Here is a 20,318-nt window from a genome sequence, read left to right as displayed (position 1 = left end):
ACAGATGGAAAGATATACCATGTTCTTAGATTAGAATAATCAATATTGTCAAAATGTCTATACTGTCCAAGGCAATCTGTGGGTTCAGTGCAATCCCTCTCAAATTACCAATGGCATTTTTCACAGAACTAAAATAAAAACCTTTAAAATCTGTAGAGAGACACAAAAGAACCCGAATAGCCAAAGCAATCTTGAGAAAAAAGAAAATGGAACTGGAGGAATCAGGCTCTCTGACTTCAGACTATTTACTACAAAGCTACAGTCAAACAGTATGGTACTGGCACACAAGTAGAAATATACATCAATGGAACATAATATAAAGTCCAGAAATAAACCCAGGAACCTATGGTCAACTAATGTATGACAAAGAAGGCAAAACTATACAATGGAGAAAAGACAGTCTCTTCAATAAATGGTGTTGGGAAAGCTGGACAGCTCCATGTAAAAGAATGAAATTAGAACATTCTCTAATACCATACACAAATGTAAGCTCAAAATGGATTAAAGACCTAAATGTAAGACTGGATACTATAAAACTCTTGGAGGAAAAGATAGACAGAACATTCTGTGACATAAATTGCAGCAATATCTTTTCCAATCCATCTCCTAGAATAGTGAAAATAAAAACAAAAATAAACATGTAGGAAATTCAAATGCTTTTGCACAGCAAAGGAAATCACCAACAAAACAAAAAGATAACAGAGAATGGGAGAAAATATCTGCAAACAATGCAACCAACAAGAAATTAATCTCCAATATGGACAAACAACTCACGAAACTCAGTAGCAAACAAACAACCTAATCAAAAAATGGGCAGACGATCTAAATAGACATTTCTCCAAAGACATACAGATGGTCAAAAAGCACATGAAAGATGGTAAATATCACTAATTATATCAGAGAAATGCAAATCAAAACTACAATGAAGTATCACCTCACACCCAATCAGAAAGGTCATATTCAAAAAGTCTACAAGTAATAAATGCTGGCGAGGATATGGAGAAAAGGGAATCCTCCTACACTGCTGATGGGAATGTAAATTTGGCATAACTATTGAACAACTAAGCACAGCACACTATGGAAACAGTATGACAAGTCTTTTAAAACTAAAAATAGAACTACCATGTGATCTAGCAATCTCGCTCCTGGGCATATATCCAGAGAAAACCATACTTTGAAAAGATATATGTGCCCCAGTGTTCACTGCAATGCTGTTTATAATAGCCAAGACATGGAAGCAACCTAAATGTCCATCAACAGAGAAATGGATAAAAAATATGCCGTGAAAGTGAAAGTGTTAAGTCGCTCAGTCATGTCTCACTCTCTACAACCCCATGGACTGTAGCCAGCCAGGCTCCTCTGTCCATGGAATTCTTCAGGCAAGAATACTGGAGTGGGTAGCCATTCCCTTTTCCAGGGGATCTTCCCAACCCAGGGATCGAACTCAGGTCTCCCACACTGCAGGCAGATTCTTTACCATCTGAGCCACCAGAGAAGCCCAAGAATATTGTTGCTGTTTAGTTGCTAAGTTGTGTCCGACTCTTTTGCAACCCCATGGACTGTAGCCCACCAGGATCCTCTGTCCATGGGATTTCCCAGGCAAGAATACTGGAGTGGATTGCCATTTGTTTCTTCAGGGGATCTTCCCAAACCAGGGATTGAACACATGTCTCCTGCTTGTCAGGTGGATTCTTTACCACTGAGCCATCTGGAAAGCCCCACAATAGAATATTACTCAACCATTAAAAAGAATGAAATAACGCCATTTGCAGCAACATGAATGAACCAAGAGATTATCATACTAAGTAAAGTAAGTCAATGAAAGACAAATATCATATGATGTCTCTTATATGTGGAATCTAAGAAAAAATATACAAATGAACTTATTTACAAAACAGAAAAAGACACACTGACTTCAAAAACAAATTTCGGGTTACCAAAGAGGAAAAGAGTATGGGATAAATTTGGAGGTTGGGGTTAACATATATACACTACTACGTGTATTAATAAAATAGATAATCAATAAGGATCTACTATATAGCACAGGGAATTCTATCCATACTCTGTAATAAGCAATATGGGAAAAGAATCCAAAGAAGAATGAATATATGTTCACATATAACTAAATCACTTTGCTGTAAACCTGAATCTAACACAACATTGTAAATCAAATATACTGCAATATAAATAAATAAGTAAATAAAGTGATTTGATAGAGATTTTTTAAAAAGAACAATACAGCAAGTTGTGAAGCACGCACTCTGCGCCATGCAGTCACCGCAGCAGGGCAGGGACACCTCCCGCAGGCAGAATTCAGGCTGCTCTTCAAAGCCCTCGCTCCGTTGCGCCATGCTCAGTCACTTCAGTCACGTCTGACCCTGTGGACTGTAGCCCGCCGGGCTTCCCTGTCCGTCACTATTTCCCGGAGCTTGCTCAAACTCATGTCCATTGAATCAGTGATGCCATCCAACCATCTCGTCCTCTGTCGCCCCCCTCTCCTCCTGCCTTCACTCTTTCCCAGCCTACGGGGTTGGTGTTAAACCTAAGAGGAGCCTAGATGACGCCCCGCCTCCATGTGGCTAACCTTCCCATTCACTGATGGTGAGTCAGGGATAGCAACGCTCAGCCAAATTCAGCAAACAGGCAACTAAGAACCAAGCAAGCTCAGCCAGAAGGTCAGGTCTCACTCACCTTCTCACACCTGTACTCCCCAAACTTGACCCCTCGCACCACCTGCTGGTAGATGAGGTTAGTGGCCACATTGTCTTCTGAGGGGTTGTGCCAGGGCGTGAAGACCTCCTTGCGGAAGAAGAGCCTCCATGGGGCGTTGCGCTCCTGGGCGCCCTGCTCCTTGGCATACTGTTCACATTGGGAGATAGCGTCCATGACGTGGTCGCTGCCACTGCCCAGGGAGGACACCTGCAGGCACAGGGTGAGAGATCACCCAGCGGAAGGGTGAGCAGGCAGGGAAGGACTGCAAGGAGCCATCAACTGCGCCAGCTGTTCTGGTTCAGATGGAAAACCAAGGCTCAGGGCAAGGAGGGGTCTGCCCAGGTCACCCAGGAGGCAGACCAGCAGAGCAGAACCCCTGGATCCCACCACGGGCACTGAGCTGGCACAGCAACCAAGGGATTCCTATTTCCTAATGGAAGCTTTTTGTGAAACTCCGATGGGCACATGGTCACTGAAGATGCAGAAGGTGTCTGTTGGTGAGAGAAATGGCATCAGAAAACATGCTGTTATCACTGGACCTGCTAGGATGGGGGGGTGGGGGGCATCTCTGCAGCCTGTGGTGATCCTGGGTGTGCAGGCAAAAGTTACCCACATCCAGACCCAGCTCAGCTGCTCTGGTAGCTCAGTGGTAAAGAATCCATCTGCCAATGCAGGAGACACAAGAGATGCAGGTTCGATCCCTGGGTCAGGAAGATCCCCTGGAGAAGGAAATGGCAGATTCCCCAGAAAAGGAAATGGCAACCCACTCTAGTATTCTTGCCTTGGCAAATCCCGTGGACAGAGGAGCCTGGTGGGTCACAGTCCATGGGGGTCACACAGAGTCAGTCACGACTTAGTGACAAACCAACAGTAACAAGGCCCGGCTCAGCAGCGAAGGCTCCAGGCCCATATGTGCCCCGGGAGGCACACACTCTAGGTCTAGGTGGTCCGAAACAAGTGCAAAGAAACTACCATTCCTGATAAGGAATCATAAGTCCATTTGAAAACAGGAAAACTGGATCTCAGAGCCAGTGGCTCTTTCTCCACCATGTTATTTCTCTATCAGCAGAGGGTTAGATCCACCTGGGCACATATGCGTGCAGCGAGCCCTGGGCTCCAATCGCCATTGTATGGTTGGGTTTCTCTTTAGGTGCTTAGGATCCCTCCATGATCCTAAGGAGCTGGGGCAGGGCCAGGGTTCCCACTGGTTTACGGAGGAGGTAACTGAGGCCCTGGAAGGTCAGTAACCGTGCAAGGGCGCCCGAGCCGGTAGGTGGCAGCACTGGGGTGGGAGCTGGTGGGCGGCCCTGGCGGTGCCGGGAGGAGGGGCTTCCGGGCCGGCCTCACCTTATCAAACAGGGCGATGTAGAGGGAGAACCCGAAGCGGTCCTTGAGCGAGATCTTGTCGGCCAGCGCATTGCAGAGCTCCTTGGCCGTAGTCGCCGAGTCCGTCAGCAGCGTCTTGGTGGTCCCGTCCATGAACGTCACAGGCAACATGATGGGCTTCTTGGACTTGGTGGCCTGAAAGTGACCCAAGAGGCTTTGTGGGAATCCTTTCACTTCAGAACATCTCACTCCCTCTGGGCTCCCGGCTCCCTCTAGAGATGGAGCCCTCAGACCTAAACGTCCCACAGCACATTGCCTGTCCCTGGTCACAGGTGCCCAGGGAGCCCTGCTGTGCTCCCCACCCTGAGAGGACCTGCAGGGTCCCTGAGCTGGGGCACTAGGGCTGGCCGGGTGGTCAGGCTTTGCCAGGTGCCAGGGACACCTGTCTTCCTGTCATGTAACCATCACAAGACCCTGTGAAGTGACATTTGCATTGCCATGCTGCAGATGATGCCATTGAGACACAGAGGAACACCCTGCCAAGTCATGCTGACTACAAAGCCAGCAGATGGAGTCATTGCCCACTGGGGGCTTTCCTGTTCCAGGGGCTTGAGACTCCAGAACTTGAGGGTGCATGCTTGAAAGACCACAGAATCCCAAAGCAGGGAATGTTTCTAGGGCACTGGAGTATACGGTGACGCAAGCGCACACACACACAAGTACACACGCCCGGGGGTCTCACCTGCAGTTCCAGCCAGCTGGGCGGCTGTGTCCGTGTCCCATTGACAAAGGTCCTCCTGAGTCGCTCCTCACAGTACGGGGCGTAGCCAGGGGGTCCCCCATGGATGAAGTTCCGCAGGTACTACGGACAGAAGACCAACTCAGGGGACCCCACTCCAGCCTCCCTCGGCCTCCCCACCTGTGAGACAGGCTGATAGGCTGGGACCTGGGACCCTTTGCCAGAGTGCTTGCACCTAGACAGATATTTCCTTGAGCAACAAAATACAAAGAAACCAAAAGGGACTGAAAATAACTGCACAGGTGCAGTGGGAACAATTATGAACAATAAGATACAAAAAGGCCACAAACCAACTGCCATTTCTGAGCTGCTGGGAGCAGAGGCAGGGACTTTTCCATGAGCCCTGCACACAGCACCACCACCAAGGGGGTGGGCAGACAACCTCTGATCTGACCCACCAATCCATCCCCACCCTCACCTCATTTAAGGAGCCAGGGAGCAAGCAGGGGCACCCACTTCTTGTTCTTGCTCCCTTGTACCGCAGCACCAGCCTCAGTAAAGCCTTACCTGAATTTCAGGTCTGGCCTCTTATCAATTTCTATTGATTAAAAGGTTCATGGACCCAGGTCAGTAACACCTGGACCATCAGAGCAACTTTTCCCAGGTCTCCTGCCTCTGGTTCCTCCACCCACAACCTGCTTCTGGGGACACCTCCATCCACACCCCTCTTCAGCTTCCCAGGGCTCCCCACTGCCCTGTAGATCAAGCCGACATGCCTCACGCTGGCAAAAAGGCCACCATGATCCAGGCCTTTCTAGTCTCAGCCATGCCTCCAGCCTCACCCTACACACCACCCCTGCCCTGCACCCAGCTTAACTGCTCCTCTTCTTCCAGGGTCCATTTCCCTGACCCCTCCACTCCTCATACTGCTGACCACCTGGGCTGATCCAGCTGTCAGCTGCTCTGCCTCTGTGTCCCCAGCACCCATAGCCTGGTACCCAGGGTCACCAAAGAGCCCGAGATTAACTAAAGTGCTTCAGACCAGCATGTGGAAAGTCCAGGAGATACTGCTGTCAAACTCGGCGTCTGCATAAATCAAATGGGGCCAGGGGAGACAGAAGTGAAGTGGTGGGTGCCTAGGAGGAGGGCCGGGAAGATGGGCCCCACAGAGGCCGGGAGATCTGGGAGGAGATGACCTGGGCAGGACCTCACTGCCAAGCCCCTCTGCCCTCTGAGATGCTTCTCCATGCTCTGCTCCTTGACACCAGAGACCGAGCCCAGTTCCCCTTCTCGTCCCTGGAGGCCAAAAGCCTCCCCTACCTTAACAAACTTCTCAGAGGGGGCAAAGCAGCCCACGCAGAGAGACACGAGGATCCAGCCCCGGGCATAGCTGCTCTTGGAGGGGTTGTGAGTGAGCTGCTTGCTGATCTGGCAGTAGATCTCGTCCCTAAGCAGAGTGGGGTACAAGGAAGGGAGACAGACTGTCTCAGAGGGAAAGCCCACCCTCCATCCCAGCAGCAGGTGAAATGCCTACTCCCCCACTTGCCAGGGATGACCCAGGAGGAGAGTGGTCAGAGTGGGACCAGGTGGGGAAGGCTGAGCCCAGGGCTCTGGGGAGGGTCTGGCTTTGGAGGAGACAGGCTCATCAGACGTGAAGCACGTTCATACCTGACTCCAATCCAGAGTCCGGGGCCCCCAGTCCACAGGGTGGTGCACACCCTGCTCTGGGCACAGGGCCATGGTCAGTAGTGACCACTCCGATGGGAAGCACAGGCTCCATCCCCGCCTCACCCCTTACCAAGCTGCGTGGCCTGGGCAGGTGAGTTCACCTCCAAGCCCGACCCACAGTGCCAGCAGAAGGTACAACTTCCACTAATGGAAACCGGCAGAGCAGGAAATGGGAAAAACATCTGGGGAGTTTCTCTGGGGGAGGAAATGAGTAGGGACTTTGATGTTCTCTTGATATGTTTCCGTATGTTTGAATATTTAAGTGGCCATGTATTACTTTTGATCCCTGGGTCAGGAAGATCCCCTGAAGGAGGAAATGGAAACCCACTCCAGTATTCTTGCCTGGAAAATTCCATGGGCAGAGGAGCCTGGTGGACTGGCAGTCCATGGGGGTCACAAAGAGTCGGACACGACTGAGCGAGTGAGCATGCACGCATTACTTTTGTAATCAGATAAAATCAAAGAAGGCAGTTTTTTGTTTTGTGTTGTTTTCATTTTAAAGGGAAGTGATAGCACCCTGCTTATAAGATTGTTGTGAAGAAAAATGAGCCAAGGCTTATACAGGCCCTGGCACGATGCCCAGCACAGTAAACCCCCAAAGATACCAGCCTAGCTGCAACCTTAAGATGCTACCTGTCCATTCAGGGACAAAGGCTGGCCCCACCATGGTGCAGTAACCACCAGGGGGCACTCACTGCTGCTGTTCTGTCTTAGAAGGGCAGGTTTCTAATTCAGTGGCTCCCCAATTTTGAGAGCTCACAGACCAATACAACTTCAAAATAAATTCTGGAAGTTGCTAACTTACTAAGTTGAATAGCTTATAACTTAATTGTCATCAACTTATAATGACAAATAAGGACATTTAAAACACACCAAATACACAGCCCCTGCCCACTATCTATATCACAATCATTTTATAAAACAAAGGTAGTTTTAATATCCAAAAAGTAGGAAGGGCAAAATCTCAGAACAAAGAACAATGTTTTAAATAAATCAAACTTAGAAACATCCTTATTTCCCCCATCTTGTCACAGACCAGTAGCTGGAAGCCCTGACCCTGTTCACTTTCTAAGTAGGGATATGGAGGTCGAGAGAAGGGAGGGATTAGTCGTGGAGCCCCAGGGAGTCAGCACCCAGGCTTCTGACTCAGTCCAGGGCTCCTGGCACTGTGTTATTTAGAAGCACCACTTAAGGTCTGATGATGAGATTAATTAGGAGGTAAATTCTTGACCCTTAAACATACCTTGGGCAATTACTTTTTCTTCCCAGGGGCTGACAGCCCCAAGTGCTACATCTGTGGTGAGCAAGGTAGCAACTGGCCTTGAGGAGCAATGAAAGAGAGGCCAGTGACCCCTGGGCAAACCTCTTCCCTTCTCTGGACCTCCTGCCTCCTATTGGTAAAATGATACTTGACCTCCCCACCCACCCCATCCTGCTGTTCTCCCAGCCAACACACATGAGTTCATGGTCTGCTCTCCTAACCAGACATCTTGTGCAGATGGAGTTCTCAGAGAAACCATGTTTTCCTGCCACTGATGCAGCTGAGTTGATTCCTTAATTGCTCCTGAAAAGTCACAGACCATCCCAGCACCTCCACAACACCCCAGGGACCCAAGCAAAGGCCTCTCCTGGGCCTGAGGCATGTGCTGGATGCCTTCTGACCACAGTAACCCTGAGCACAGGCCTGGGCGGGGAGCACTGAAGGTGCCCGCAGGGATGGGTTATACATCAGATAATGCTAATAGCCAACGGCTACCGTCTACTGAGTGGCCACTATGGAGGTCCTAGGTCACACTTTCTATAGTTTTATCTGCCCCAAGCCTACAAGGTAGGTACTATTATTATTCCGTCTTAACAGAGGAGGAAACTGAACCTTGCAAAGATAAAATCACTCTACCAAGACCACACAACCAGCTACCAGCAGAGCTAAACCCAGGCCTGCTTGGCTTAATCAGTTGCTAAATTGGACTGCAAGGAGATCCAACCAGTCCATCCTAAAGAAGATTAGTCCTGGCTGTTCATTGGAGGGACTGATGTTAAAGCTGAAACTCCAATACTTTGGTCACCTGATGCAGAGAGCTGACTCATTTGAAAAGACCCTGATGCTGGGAAAGATTGAGGGCAGGAGGAGAAGGGGACGACAGAGGATGAGATGGTTGGATGGCATCACCAACACAATGGACATGGGTTTGGGTGGACTCCAGGAGTTGGTGATGGACAGGGAGGCCTGGCGTGCTGTGGTTCGTGAGGTCACAAAGAGTTGGACACGATTGAGCGACTGAACTGAACTGAAAGTGATGGAGCCACGATTCTGCCACCCAAAGCCTTTTGGGGCTGAAAGAGCAGGACGGCTCCCCCTGCCAGCTGCCCCCTCCCTGAGCCCCAGCCCTCAGGCGCTGACCGGAGTGCTGGCCGCAGGATGCCATTGCCAATGATGAAGTGCAGCTTCTCCAGGTTGGAGGTGGGCCGGTCCTCCAGCATGCTGTTGCCCTGCACCGTGGACTCCCCGTCATGCAGCCTCTTGGTCACCTGGGACACAGCGGAGGGCGGAGGCTCGAGCAGGGCTCTCCCGCTTGCCTGAGTCTGCCCACTCCCTGGGAAAGCAGAACCCTGGGAGTGGCCAGAGAGCTGGCTCCTCAGTACCGTCATACCACTGGCCCAGTGCAGGACAGACGCTGGGTCAACGCCTGGCCCACACAGCCGGGGGGCGCTGGCCTGGTGCCACCCACTTCTGAGGACAAGGCTCCTCTGCAGTCTCCCTGACAGTGCTCCCTGCAGGGAGGTCCCCCCAGGTAGGGTAGGGGCTGCTCCTCTGACCCCTGATGGGATCCCTAGCTCTCTAAGATGGGCCGCACACCACTCCGACAGCCAGAGTCTACCCACGTTCCAAGCACCACCATCACCCATCATGAGCACCCTGGCCCCATGCAAACAGCCTCAGGCCTGGGTTCTTTCAAATGGACTTCTCTCCTCAGGTTCCACACAGCCCACAGCGCCAGCCCCACCCTGTGCCCAGAGACACAGAGCAGGTGAGAGGGTGAGTGGTGGGAGCATGCCCCTGCAGACAGAAAGGGCTCCGGAGGGCCTCGTGTCCGCTGAACACCCACAGTCAGCATCTCAAGCCACCATCCTAGGAACACACTAGCAGGCGTTTTTCTTCTCTGGGTGCCTTGGCTATCAAGCAGAGCTGGGATTCAAATCTGGGGCTACGAAGCTATCAGACCAGACTGGAGCCTCAGATGGGGAACAAGAGGAAGACAAAAGCAAGGCAGGCCCAGGAAGTCCCAGAGCAGCAGCCTGAGCCTGTCTTGGGGAAGGCTTCCTGGAGGAGGTGACCCCAAAGCACAGAAGAGGAAGGCAGAATTTTAGGCAGAGGGACCAGTGCGCACAAAAGCAGAGACTTGGAGGAGCCAGTCCCTCTGTACCACGAATGCCTCCGTGTCTGTCGGCCCTTACAGCCTGGACAGTCCTGGACCAAGGGGCCAGGACGGCGCTCAGAAAACACAAAATATAAATGAATGAATTCAAACAAACTAATAGTGTTAATGCCCCAAGGATACTCTTAACCCACAGAAATGTTTTCATCAGTTAAAAAGTCCCTGGATCAGAGGTAGTGAGTCCATGCCCTGGCAAGAACGGTCTTCCCTCCCACCATCTGGGGAGGGCCTCTCCAGCCCTCCCCAGCTCGTATGGCCCCTCTTCCAGGAAGCCCCCCTGACCGGCCCCAGACTGAGCACAGCACCCTCTTCCTTGCATCCCGTCTGCCTGATCACACCTAACACCGTCCTGCCAGCCACCCCGGTCCCCTGAGGACAGGCAGGATCCATTCCTGTCCCTGTGGGTCCCAAGCCCAGTCTAGGCCACCAAGGCCGTGCAGGGTCTGCTCCCACCTCCTCTGTCAGTTTGGACTTCTTTTTCAAGGTCAAGTGCACCAGCTTGTGCCTCACACTGCTCTTCTTCTGCCCATCGGGGAGCTGGGCCTGCAGGACAGACAAGGGTCAAGGTCAAGTGGCCGGGCCATCAATACTGACAAGAGCAGTTGACAATGTAGCTAGAATTAGCTCAAGCCCACACTAACATTTACAACGTATACCTTACCTTGCCCCTCCAACCCACCATCAGTCAAGTGGCAGATGGGAAAACAGACTCTGAGAAGTACAGTAACCCACAAACCACCCCCTACCAAGTCCAAATGGAAGCTGTCTCTGACTGCAAAGCCTATTTCAAAACCTGCCCCTGCCACATGGCCTCAACAGTGGTCAGCACTCTACAGCCTATACAACACTCACACATTCACTCTCAGGAGTAGACAGAGCAGGGCAAGGGCCAGGGGGGTGAGGCAGAGGCAAATTTTTGTATGTCCTTCTGCGAAGACCTTATGGCTGGGGATGGCCTGGGTGGGACAGTGGCCACCGGGCACCTGGGACTCACCTCACCCTCGCCCTGCAGGGCCTGCAGCTCCCTCTTGTAGGTCTTCTTGCCCAGGGTCTCGTAAATCTTGGTCATCACGGGAATCTTCTCGCTGCCGTCACTCATGGCCGTGTGGTACCTGGGCTCTGGGAGGTCCCCCATGAACCGGAGGATGGTGATCCAGACTGCCAGGGCCGCCTGGGAGGCAGAGCCATGCCACTCAGAAAGCCCGAGCACAGGATGTTACCAAAGCCATCAAAATGACCCACAGAGAGGCTAGAGAACCGCAACCCACCCTCGACCGGAGGAGGACCACTGAGCTGAGTGCCGCTTGTTCTCTGGGCCTTGCCCTCTGACCCACCCCAGGCTGGGCGCCGGGTGAAGTCAGCCCTGGTCCCTGCACACCAGGGCCCCTGCCCCTCCGCACCCATGCTGCCCACACAGGTGGGCCCAGCCCTCACCAGCTGATCACCCTCATCATCGTGGTACAGCAGTGGCTGCTTGAGTGGCCGCCGGGTGTAGGTGTGCGTGGCCGTGCCCTGGAAGTAAGTGGCAGCGAACTTGGCGAACTTATACTCGGAGAGATCTTCCTCATCCTCGTCGGGCAGGGGCAGGGCTGCGTCCAGGTCCTCTTCCACCATCTCCCCTCGCCCGCGCTCCAGGTCCTGGAGGGAGGAGACGGGTTCCCTGCCATGGGGGCAGACCTGGGGCTGAGCTAGGGGCCCCCAGCCGGTCCCTGAGAGGCCAGCTCTTGCTCCAGGAGCATAGGGATCTGTCCACCCAGTTCACTCCCAAGACAGAGCCCAGCGCATAGTAGGTCCTCAACACACAAACGAAAAAAGGTTTGCGAATGGCCTTGGAGGGGGACAGTGGCTGGCCCAAGGTCACATTGCAGGCTGGTGGCTGGACAGGGCCTGGGACCCGCGGTCCCTGTTCCAGATCATCACTGCTGCCTTCCGCTCAGAGGGGACCAGGTGGACTTTAACACAAAGTGGCACAAGGGGAGGGAAGGCAGCCACACTAGGGCCTGTCCCAGCTCCTTCCCCAGCCTGGTACCTCGAAGCCACTAGGTGCCTGGCCCTCCTGGCCTGGCAGGCCGCCCGAAGTCCCCAAGAAGCCAAACATCTTGTCCACCATGTCCGAGTGATTGATGGGCTCATGGCGGGCCCTCTCCATCTGCTCCAGGAGCTCCTTCTTCCTCCGAGCCTCCTCCTTCTCCTTCAGCTCCCGCTCTGCATCCTCGCGGGCCAGCTGGGCCAGGCGCTCCTGTGAGGCAGGGGTGATGCAGCATCAGAGAGCAAGCCCCCTGTGGGGAGCCCACGGGAGTCCCTGCAGCAACCAGGCCTGAGTCCCAAACCCAAGAGGCCCTCCTGATGGCTGTGAAGGACTGAGCCTTCGGCCTCGCCACCCGGGGCCACACACACTAAGTTCTCACAGCCCAGTGAAGACAGATGCCACACCAAGTCCAGACAGAAAGGCCACCAGCCCTCAGGGCTCAGCTGGGACCACCTCCTCCAGGAAGCCCACTCAGGCTTCTCCAGCCAAAATGGACGACACCAACCCAGAAATCCCAGAGCCACTGGGCAGAGGCTCCAGACCAGTGGTGTACAATAGAAATATAATGCAATCCACCCTGGGTGGCAAAGAGTCAGACACAACTTAGACTAAATAACAACATATACAGTGGCTACATTTAAAATAGTTCTTTTTAAAAATAGATCAATTTTAATAATGTACTTCATTTAACCCAATACTTCCAAAGTATTGAAACAGAGAAGGACTCTCTGATCCCTGCCCCACCTCTACCATACCTTTCTCCTGTGGAAAACTTTAGTCAAAGAATAAGTTTAATCAGAGAAGTGAGAAATGCTGAAACAAAGGAAAACAGTCTAAGGAGATTAGTAACAACAGTGTCGTCATTAAGCATAGTCAAGGAACTTTAGCTCTTCTCAAGGGCTATAGATAATATTCTGAGCCATATCCTGTGAGCTGTCTTATAGATACCAGAACACCAGGAGGAGAAGTTAACTAAATGATGACCAGACTGTACCCTGGACGTGTGCTGCCACAATTCTGAGAATTGACCGTGAAGAATGGGAGCAAGTGCACCCCAGAACTGAAGATTAACTGTACCTAAAACAACCCAGATGATGCTAGTCAGACCACTGATGACCAGTTGAAGATGACTGTTAGACATGACTGTGCTGTTTCTGCATGTAACCTCCCCTCAACTCTGTCTATAAAAGCTCTCACCCCCTGCTTGTTCGGGGAAGGTGGGGTGGGAGCCGGCCTTTGGACAGATGTCTGCCACCCTCCCCTGAAGCTGCCAGCATCTGAAATAAAGCAAACCTTCCTTCCCACTAATCTGGCCTGCTTATTGGCTTTTAAGAGGCGAGCAGCCAGACCCCCTGACACATACCTTTCGGTAACAGTATTATCTCTGCATGTAATTAATATTTAAAATATCTCAGCTATTTTATAGTCCTTTTTTTTTTTTTTAAACCAAGTCTTCAAAATCAAGCTTGTATTTGGGAATTCCCTGGCAGTGCAATAGTTAGGACTCATTGTTCTCACTGTTGAGGGTCTAAGTTCAATCCCTGGTCAGGGAACTATGACTCTGCAACTTTTTATCCAGAGTTATCTCCCAGCTGAGGGCCTGGACCCACAGCCTTCTGAGCCAGCACAGAACAGGCACTTCATAGATCCTAGGCTTGTCATTGCAAAGGGGCTTGTGTAACTCAATGAAGCCATGAGCCACCCCAGACAGACAGGTCAAAGCAGAGAGTTCTGACAAAACATGATGGAGGACAGAATGGCAAACCACTCCAGTATACTAGCCATGAGAACCTCATGAACTGTATGAAAAAGCAAAAAGATATGACACGGAACGATGAGCCTCCCAGGTCAGAAGGTCCAGTACGCTCCTGGGGAAGAACAGAGGACAACTACTAAAAGCTCCAGAAAGAGTGAAGCAGCTGGGCCAACACAGAAACAATGCTCAGCCCTGGGTGTGTCTGGTGACGAAAGTAAAGTCCAATGCGGTAAAGAGCAATATTGCACAGGAACCTGGAATGTCAGGTCCATAAATTGGTAAACTGGACATGGTCAAGCAAGAGATGGCAAGAGTAAACATTGACATCTTAGGAATCAGTGAACTCAAATGGATGGGGATGGACAAATTTAATTCAGATGACCATGGTATCTATACTGTGGGCAAGAATCCCATAGAAGAAATGGAGTAGCCTTCATAATGAACAAGAGTCCAAAACGCAGTACTTGGGTGCAACCTTAAAAATGACAGAATTATCTCAGTTTTTCCAAGGCAAACCATTTGCCATCACAGTAATCCAAGTCTATACTCCAAACACCAATGCCAAAGAAGCTGAAGTTGATCAGTTCTATGAAGATCTAGAAGATCTCCTAGAACTAACACCAAGAAATGATGTCCTATTCATGATAGGTAATTGGAATGCAAAAGTAGAAGTCAAGAGATACTGTGATAACAGGCAAGTTTGGCCTTGGAGTACAAAATGAAGCAGGGCAAAGGCTAACAGAATTCTTCCAGGAGAATGCACTAGTCATAGCAAACACCCTTTTTCAACAATACAGGAGACAACTTTACACATGGATATCACCAAATATCAATACCGAAATCAGATTGATTATATTCTTTGTAGCTGAAGATGGAGAAACTCTATACAGTCGGCAAAACAATATCTGGAGCTGACTGTGGCTCAGATCACCAGCTCCTCATAGCAAAATGAGGACCTTAACTTTCTTTCTTAAACTAAAGAAAGTGGGGAATACCACTAGGTCAGTCAGGTACGACTTAAATCAAATCCTCTGTGAATATACAGTGGAGGTGATGAATAGATTCAAGGGATTAGATCTAGTAAATACAGTGCTTAAAGAACTATGGACAGAGGTCCGTAATACTGTACAGGAGGCAATAAACAAAATCATTCCAAAGAAAAAGAAATGCAAGAAGGCAAAGTGGTTGTCTAAGGAGGCTTACAAATAGCTGAGGAAAGAAGAGAAACAAAAAGCAAGGGAGAAAGGGAAAGGTTCACCCAACTGAATGCAGAGCTCCAGAGACCAGCAAGGAGAGACAAGAAGACCTTCTGCAATGAACAATGCAAAGAAACAGAGGCAGCAACAGAAAGGGTAAGACTAAACATATCTCCAAGAAAATCGGAAATATCAAAGGAAAATTTCATCCAAGATTGGCACAATAAAGGACAGAAACGGTAGAGACCCAGTAGAAACAGAAGAGATCGAAAAGAGGTGGAAAGAATACACAGAAGAACTGTACAGAAAATATCTTAACGACCCAGATAACCACGATGGCATTGTCTCTCACTCAGAGCCAGACATTCTGGAGTGTGAAGTCAAGTGGGCCTTAGGAAGCACTGCTGCCAATAAAGCTAGTGGAAGTGATGGATTCCAGCAGAGCTATTTCAAATCCTAAAAGATGATGCTGTTAAAAGTGCTGCACTCAATATGTCAGCAAATTTGGAAAACTCAGCAGTGGCCACAGGACTAGAAAAGGTCAATCCTCATCCCAATTCCCAAGAAGGGCAGTACTAAATAATGTTCAAACCACTAGACAATTTCACTCATCTCCCACACTGGTAAAGTTATGTTCAAAATCCTCCAAGCTAGGCTTCAGCATTATGTGAACTGAGAATGTCCAGATGGTCAAGCTGGATTTAGAAAAGGCGGGGGAACCAGAGATCAAATTGCCAACATTTGCTGGATCATAGAGAAAGCAAGGGAATTCCAGATCATTGACTACACTAAAGCCGTTGACTGTGTGGATCATAACAAACGGTGGAAAACTCTTGAAGAGATGGGAATACCAGACCATCTTACCTGTCTCCTGAAAAATCTGTATACAGGTCAAGAAGCAAGAGTTAGAACCCTGTATAGGATAACTGACTGGTTCAGGATTGAGAAAGGAGTATGGCAAAGCTGTTTATTGTCACCCTGTTTATTTATACACAGAGTACATCATGCAAAATGCAAAGCTAGATGAGTTACAAGCTGGAATCAAGATTGCCAGGAGAAATATCAACAACCTCAGATATGTGGATGATACCATTCTAATGGCAGAAAGTGAAGAGGAACTAAAGAGCCTCTTGATGAGGGTGAAGGAAGAGAGTTAAAAAAGTTGGCTTAAAACTCAATGTTAAAAAAACTAATTGCGTGGCATCTGGTCCGATTACTTCATGGCAAGTAGAAGAGGAAAAGGTGGAGACAGTGACAGATTTCCTTTCTTGGGCTCTAAAATCACTGTGGATGGTGACTGCAGCTATGAAATTAGAAGACAACTGTTTCTTGGCAAGAAAGCTATGACAAACCTAGACAGTGTGTTAAAAAGCAAAGACATCACTTTTCCAACTAAGGTCCATATAGTCAAGGCTATAGTCTTTTCAGTAGTCATGTACAGATGTGAGAGCTGGACAATAAAGAAGGCAGAGTGCCAACAAATTGATGTGGTGCTGGAGAAGACTCTTCCTTGGACTGCAAGTTGATCACACCAGTTAATCCTAAAGGAAATCAACCCTGAATATTCATAGGAAGGACTGATGCTAAAGCTGAAGCCCCAATACTTTGGCCACCTGATAGGAACAGCTGAAAAAGACCCTGACGATGGGAAAGACTGAAGGCAGGAGAAGAGGGCAACAGAGGATGAGATGGTTGGATGGCCTCATCAATTCAATGGACATGAACTTGGCCAATTTGCGAGAGATGGTGAGGGACAGGGAAGCCTGGAATGCTGCATGGGATCATGAAGAGTCAGACACGACTTGGAGACTGAACAACAAAATCTCCCAGCTGAGGGCCCGGACCCACAACGTTCTAACCTGGCACAGAACAGGCACCCAGCACACAGATGAAGGAAGGTCACGTGGACAGAGGATGAACAGATGGTTTGGCTGAGAGCCACTGAACCAGTGAATGGAAGTGCAAGGAGCCGACTCATCCCCAGCTCACCTGATGTTTGCGTTCGGCCTCCTCCTTGGCCTTCTTGGCACTCATCTCCTTCCGGAGCTTCTCCTCCTCCGCCAGCCGCATTTTCTCAGCCTCCAGGCGCCGCAGGTACTGGGGGAGGCGGGCAGCAGGATGGGCACCGTACCATGTGTGTGGCTGTCACAGTGCTCCCTGCCAGCCTGACCCCACCCCACCCCCTTTGAGTTCCAGGACTGGGGATGACTTTGCCAAATAATTTGGCAGAGGGAAACTGAGGCATGCGAGAAAGCCTCCAGGTCCCACAGCGGGTTGAGGGCACCTTTGATCCCAAAGCCGAAGCAGGTTCGCCTTGGCCTCCCAAAGACTCACAAGAGGGACTGGGCCCCTGCCCTACCCCTGGCTGAAAGGAGGGAAATGAGGGTCCAGTCCTGTGCATCCTTCAGAGGGAGAGCCCTTCATCCCCCCGCCTCACCCCCTGCAATGGGCTCAGGCCACACGCGGGATGATTTGTCTGCCTGAGGTGGAGCGGCACCCCTCGGAGGACCTAGAGCCCGGGGTTCTTGTGGACTGGGCCCCTCACCTCGGCCCTGAGGCGCCGGTGCAGCCTGCGGGCGATCATGCCCCGGGCGTAGGCCTGCACGGTGATCACAGCCCAGAGGCGGTGGCGGAAGGCCTTGCGTACCAGGTAGGCCCGGCAGCGGGCCTGGAACCCGATGAGGCGCCGGCGGGCCAGGCAGTACTGCTGGTGCAGCTTCCGGGAGCGGTGCAGGGCCTGCAGCCGCAGGAAGCCCAGCCGCATCTGCAAGGACAGCCACCAGCTCAGAACCACGGCCCTGACGCCATACCAGCCCTGCCCATGGAGGTCACTGCCCTGGCTCCACTCGCCAACCCACGAGCCCTGAAGGCACAGCTGGTTCCACTCAGACCAAAGTTCCCCAGGGAGTGCACTTGGCTTCCCCCGAGGTGGGTCTCCCCAACAGGGACACCATCCTCAGACCAGGAGCCGGCCTCCTTCCTGTCTGCCTCTCCAGCCCCAAGTCCAGGCTGCAGCCCACTTCCTTCCCTATGGGTGTGTCTATGTGACACACCCATTCCTGGCCCCCTGTAAGGTGTTCAATAACCTGAGGCTCACAACCCACCAGGACATTCCAGAAGAAAAGCAGAAACATTGCTGACCAGCAGGGGAGAACCACAAGAAGCAGACTTGGACTTTGGGCTGGAAGAATGGTAGTGGCCAGCGGGGGGCGGGGTCGGGAGGCCAGCCGCCCCGCAAACAGGTAAATCCTGTTGCTATGACGATGGAACCAGGTTCAAAGGCCTCGCGGGTCACCAAGCAGCTCCCTCAGGAGGCTCACCAGCCCATAGTTCCTCCTGCAGTTGTGGCCCCGCCAGTGCCTCTGGATCAGTGTGGCGGCATTCTTCAGCTTCAGGAAGTTGGACCTGAAACAGCAGCGTGATGCAGGAGGATGTCTATAGGGGTCTGGGTGGGGTTTGGAATCAGGAAAGCAGGGCTGAGTCCCAGCTCTGTGTCTCCTTGGCTCCACAACCTTAGGCAAAGGCATATACCCTCTTTGTGCCTCAGTTTCCTCATCTGTAACATGGACAGAATAATACCTGTCCTGCCTGCCTCACAGACTTGTCACATAAACTCATTCATAGGCATTCAGGTTATTCATGAATAAATGTAGGACTTCCCTGGTGGCTCAGATAGTCAAGAATCTGCCTGCCATGTAGGAGACCCGGATTCAATCCCTGGATCAGGAAGACCCCTAGAAAAGGAAATGACAACCCACTCCAGTATTCATACCTAGAAAATCCCAAGGACAGAGGAGGCTGGTGGGCTACAGTCCATGGGGTCGCAAAGAGCTGGACATGACTTAGTGACTAAACAACAAATAGTAAATAAGATAAAGATTAAACACTTGGAACACTGTGAAAGTGAAAGTGAAGTTACTCAGTCGAATCTGACTCTTTGTGACCCCCTGGACTGCAGCCTACCAGGCTCTTCCATCCATGGGATTTTCCAAGCAAGAATACTGGAGTGGGTTGCCATTTCCTTCTCCAGGAGATCTTCCCGACCCAGGGATTGAACCCGGGTCTCCCTCATCGTAGACAGATGCTTTACCATCTAAGCAACCAGCGAAGTCCTGGAACACTGTAAACATTATGTATTACTGATTGTTTAACTCCCTCATTTTACATGTGAGGAAACTGAGACTCGATGTGGTTGGGGCTAGAGCCCTGGTCTTCTGACTGAGCACCATGCTGTTCCCCTGCACAAACTAGGCCGCTGCTACAGGCTGACAGTCATCTGTGACCTCATGGAGGATGAGAGCTCACATATCAAACAGCAGGTGTCTCCTGAACATAGAAATAAGAGGAGGAGTGAAGGATGGCTACCTCAGTGTGGGTGAGCCCATGAGCCAGTGCCTGGATGCTCACACAAATGAGGGCACAGCCATGGGAAAGGATGGACAAACAGGTGAATAGGTGGACCAAGGATGGCTGGACAGGTGGGTGGATGGGAAGAGAAGGGGAGTGGCCAGATGAACTCAAAAAGGGGCAGGAAGTGTGCTTTTTGTGGAGCCTGAATCACACTCCAGAGTCAGCCCCGCCCAACTGGGAGGTGACACAACTGTACACACGCCCCTCACATTGAATACAGGACACACTTTGTAATTTACGTGTAATTTACACAGAATACGGGACACACTTTGTAACTTACAAATCTCATAGCATCCACGTGTGTGTCTCATGAGCCCACATGGGCAGGCATGTATTACTGGGCATACGGAATATAGATGGGTCCGTGTGTCTTAGTGTTCATCCATGTTCATGTGATCCTGTGTGTGCCTTGCACATGTGTGCATGTTTCTGTGTATGCACATGGGTGTTTATTCCCAGTGTCCACACGGGAGGAACCACAGTGAGCCAAGCACATGCACACGCGTGCATGCATGCACACACACACAAGGAGGCGGGGAAGAGTCCATCCAGACACAAACCTGTCTTTGAAGCCCCGGATGACTTTCTGGAGGAGGATGACTCTGTCGGTGATGGCCTTGTCCCGCTCCACCTCCAGCAGCATGTCATGGTGGTCCTGGAGGGCAAAGCCTCCTGAGCAGAGCCCCCACCAACCCCTCCAGTCCCAGAACAGAGGCTGCCCCAGGTGGGCCCCTCTTCCTTTACTTAGGGCTCTGGCCTAGGGCTCAGCTGGTCCCTAATGGCTTCCAGACCTGCTATGGTGCCATGGGGCAGCCTCCCTCAAGTACAGACAAGGTACTGTCATGGCTGGTTCCCAGAGGCCTGGGTGGAACACATGCAGCAGGAGGGGCCCAACACGCACACACACTGACTCCATCCCAATGGCCATCTCTACCCTGAGACCTGGCTATTCTAGATATTTCTGTCATATCAGCCACTGACCTGG

At 51.0% G+C, this 20,318-nt stretch overlaps 1 protein-coding gene across 1 annotated transcript in view; it reads right to left on the bottom strand.

Annotated features, from left to right (window-relative positions):
• MYO7A (myosin VIIA) overlaps positions 1-20,318 on the bottom strand; it is a 104,213-nt gene that overhangs the window by 30,964 nt on the left and 52,931 nt on the right. Inside the window, exons 19-31 of the mRNA XM_055549164.1 lie at positions 19,894-19,988; positions 18,244-18,328; positions 17,469-17,687; positions 16,913-17,020; positions 11,972-12,181; positions 11,377-11,580; positions 10,937-11,113; positions 10,396-10,485; positions 8,907-9,034; positions 6,098-6,224; positions 4,781-4,900; positions 4,060-4,233; positions 2,692-2,919 (exon numbers count right to left, since the gene is read on the bottom strand). Of these exons, the coding sequence (XP_055405139.1) occupies positions 2,692-2,919; positions 4,060-4,233; positions 4,781-4,900; positions 6,098-6,224; positions 8,907-9,034; positions 10,396-10,485; positions 10,937-11,113; positions 11,377-11,580; positions 11,972-12,181; positions 16,913-17,020; positions 17,469-17,687; positions 18,244-18,328; positions 19,894-19,988 (1,965 nt within the window). The remainder of the gene's footprint in view (positions 1-2,691; positions 2,920-4,059; positions 4,234-4,780; positions 4,901-6,097; positions 6,225-8,906; positions 9,035-10,395; positions 10,486-10,936; positions 11,114-11,376; positions 11,581-11,971; positions 12,182-16,912; positions 17,021-17,468; positions 17,688-18,243; positions 18,329-19,893; positions 19,989-20,318) is intronic.

The sequence above is a fragment of the Bubalus kerabau genome, chromosome 15 (genome assembly GCF_029407905.1).
Source record: "Bubalus kerabau isolate K-KA32 ecotype Philippines breed swamp buffalo chromosome 15, PCC_UOA_SB_1v2, whole genome shotgun sequence".
In the NCBI taxonomy this organism is placed as follows: domain Eukaryota; kingdom Metazoa; phylum Chordata; class Mammalia; order Artiodactyla; family Bovidae; genus Bubalus; species Bubalus kerabau.
Note: the sequence above shows the minus strand (reverse complement) of the source record. Positions and strands in the feature narration are given on the sequence as shown.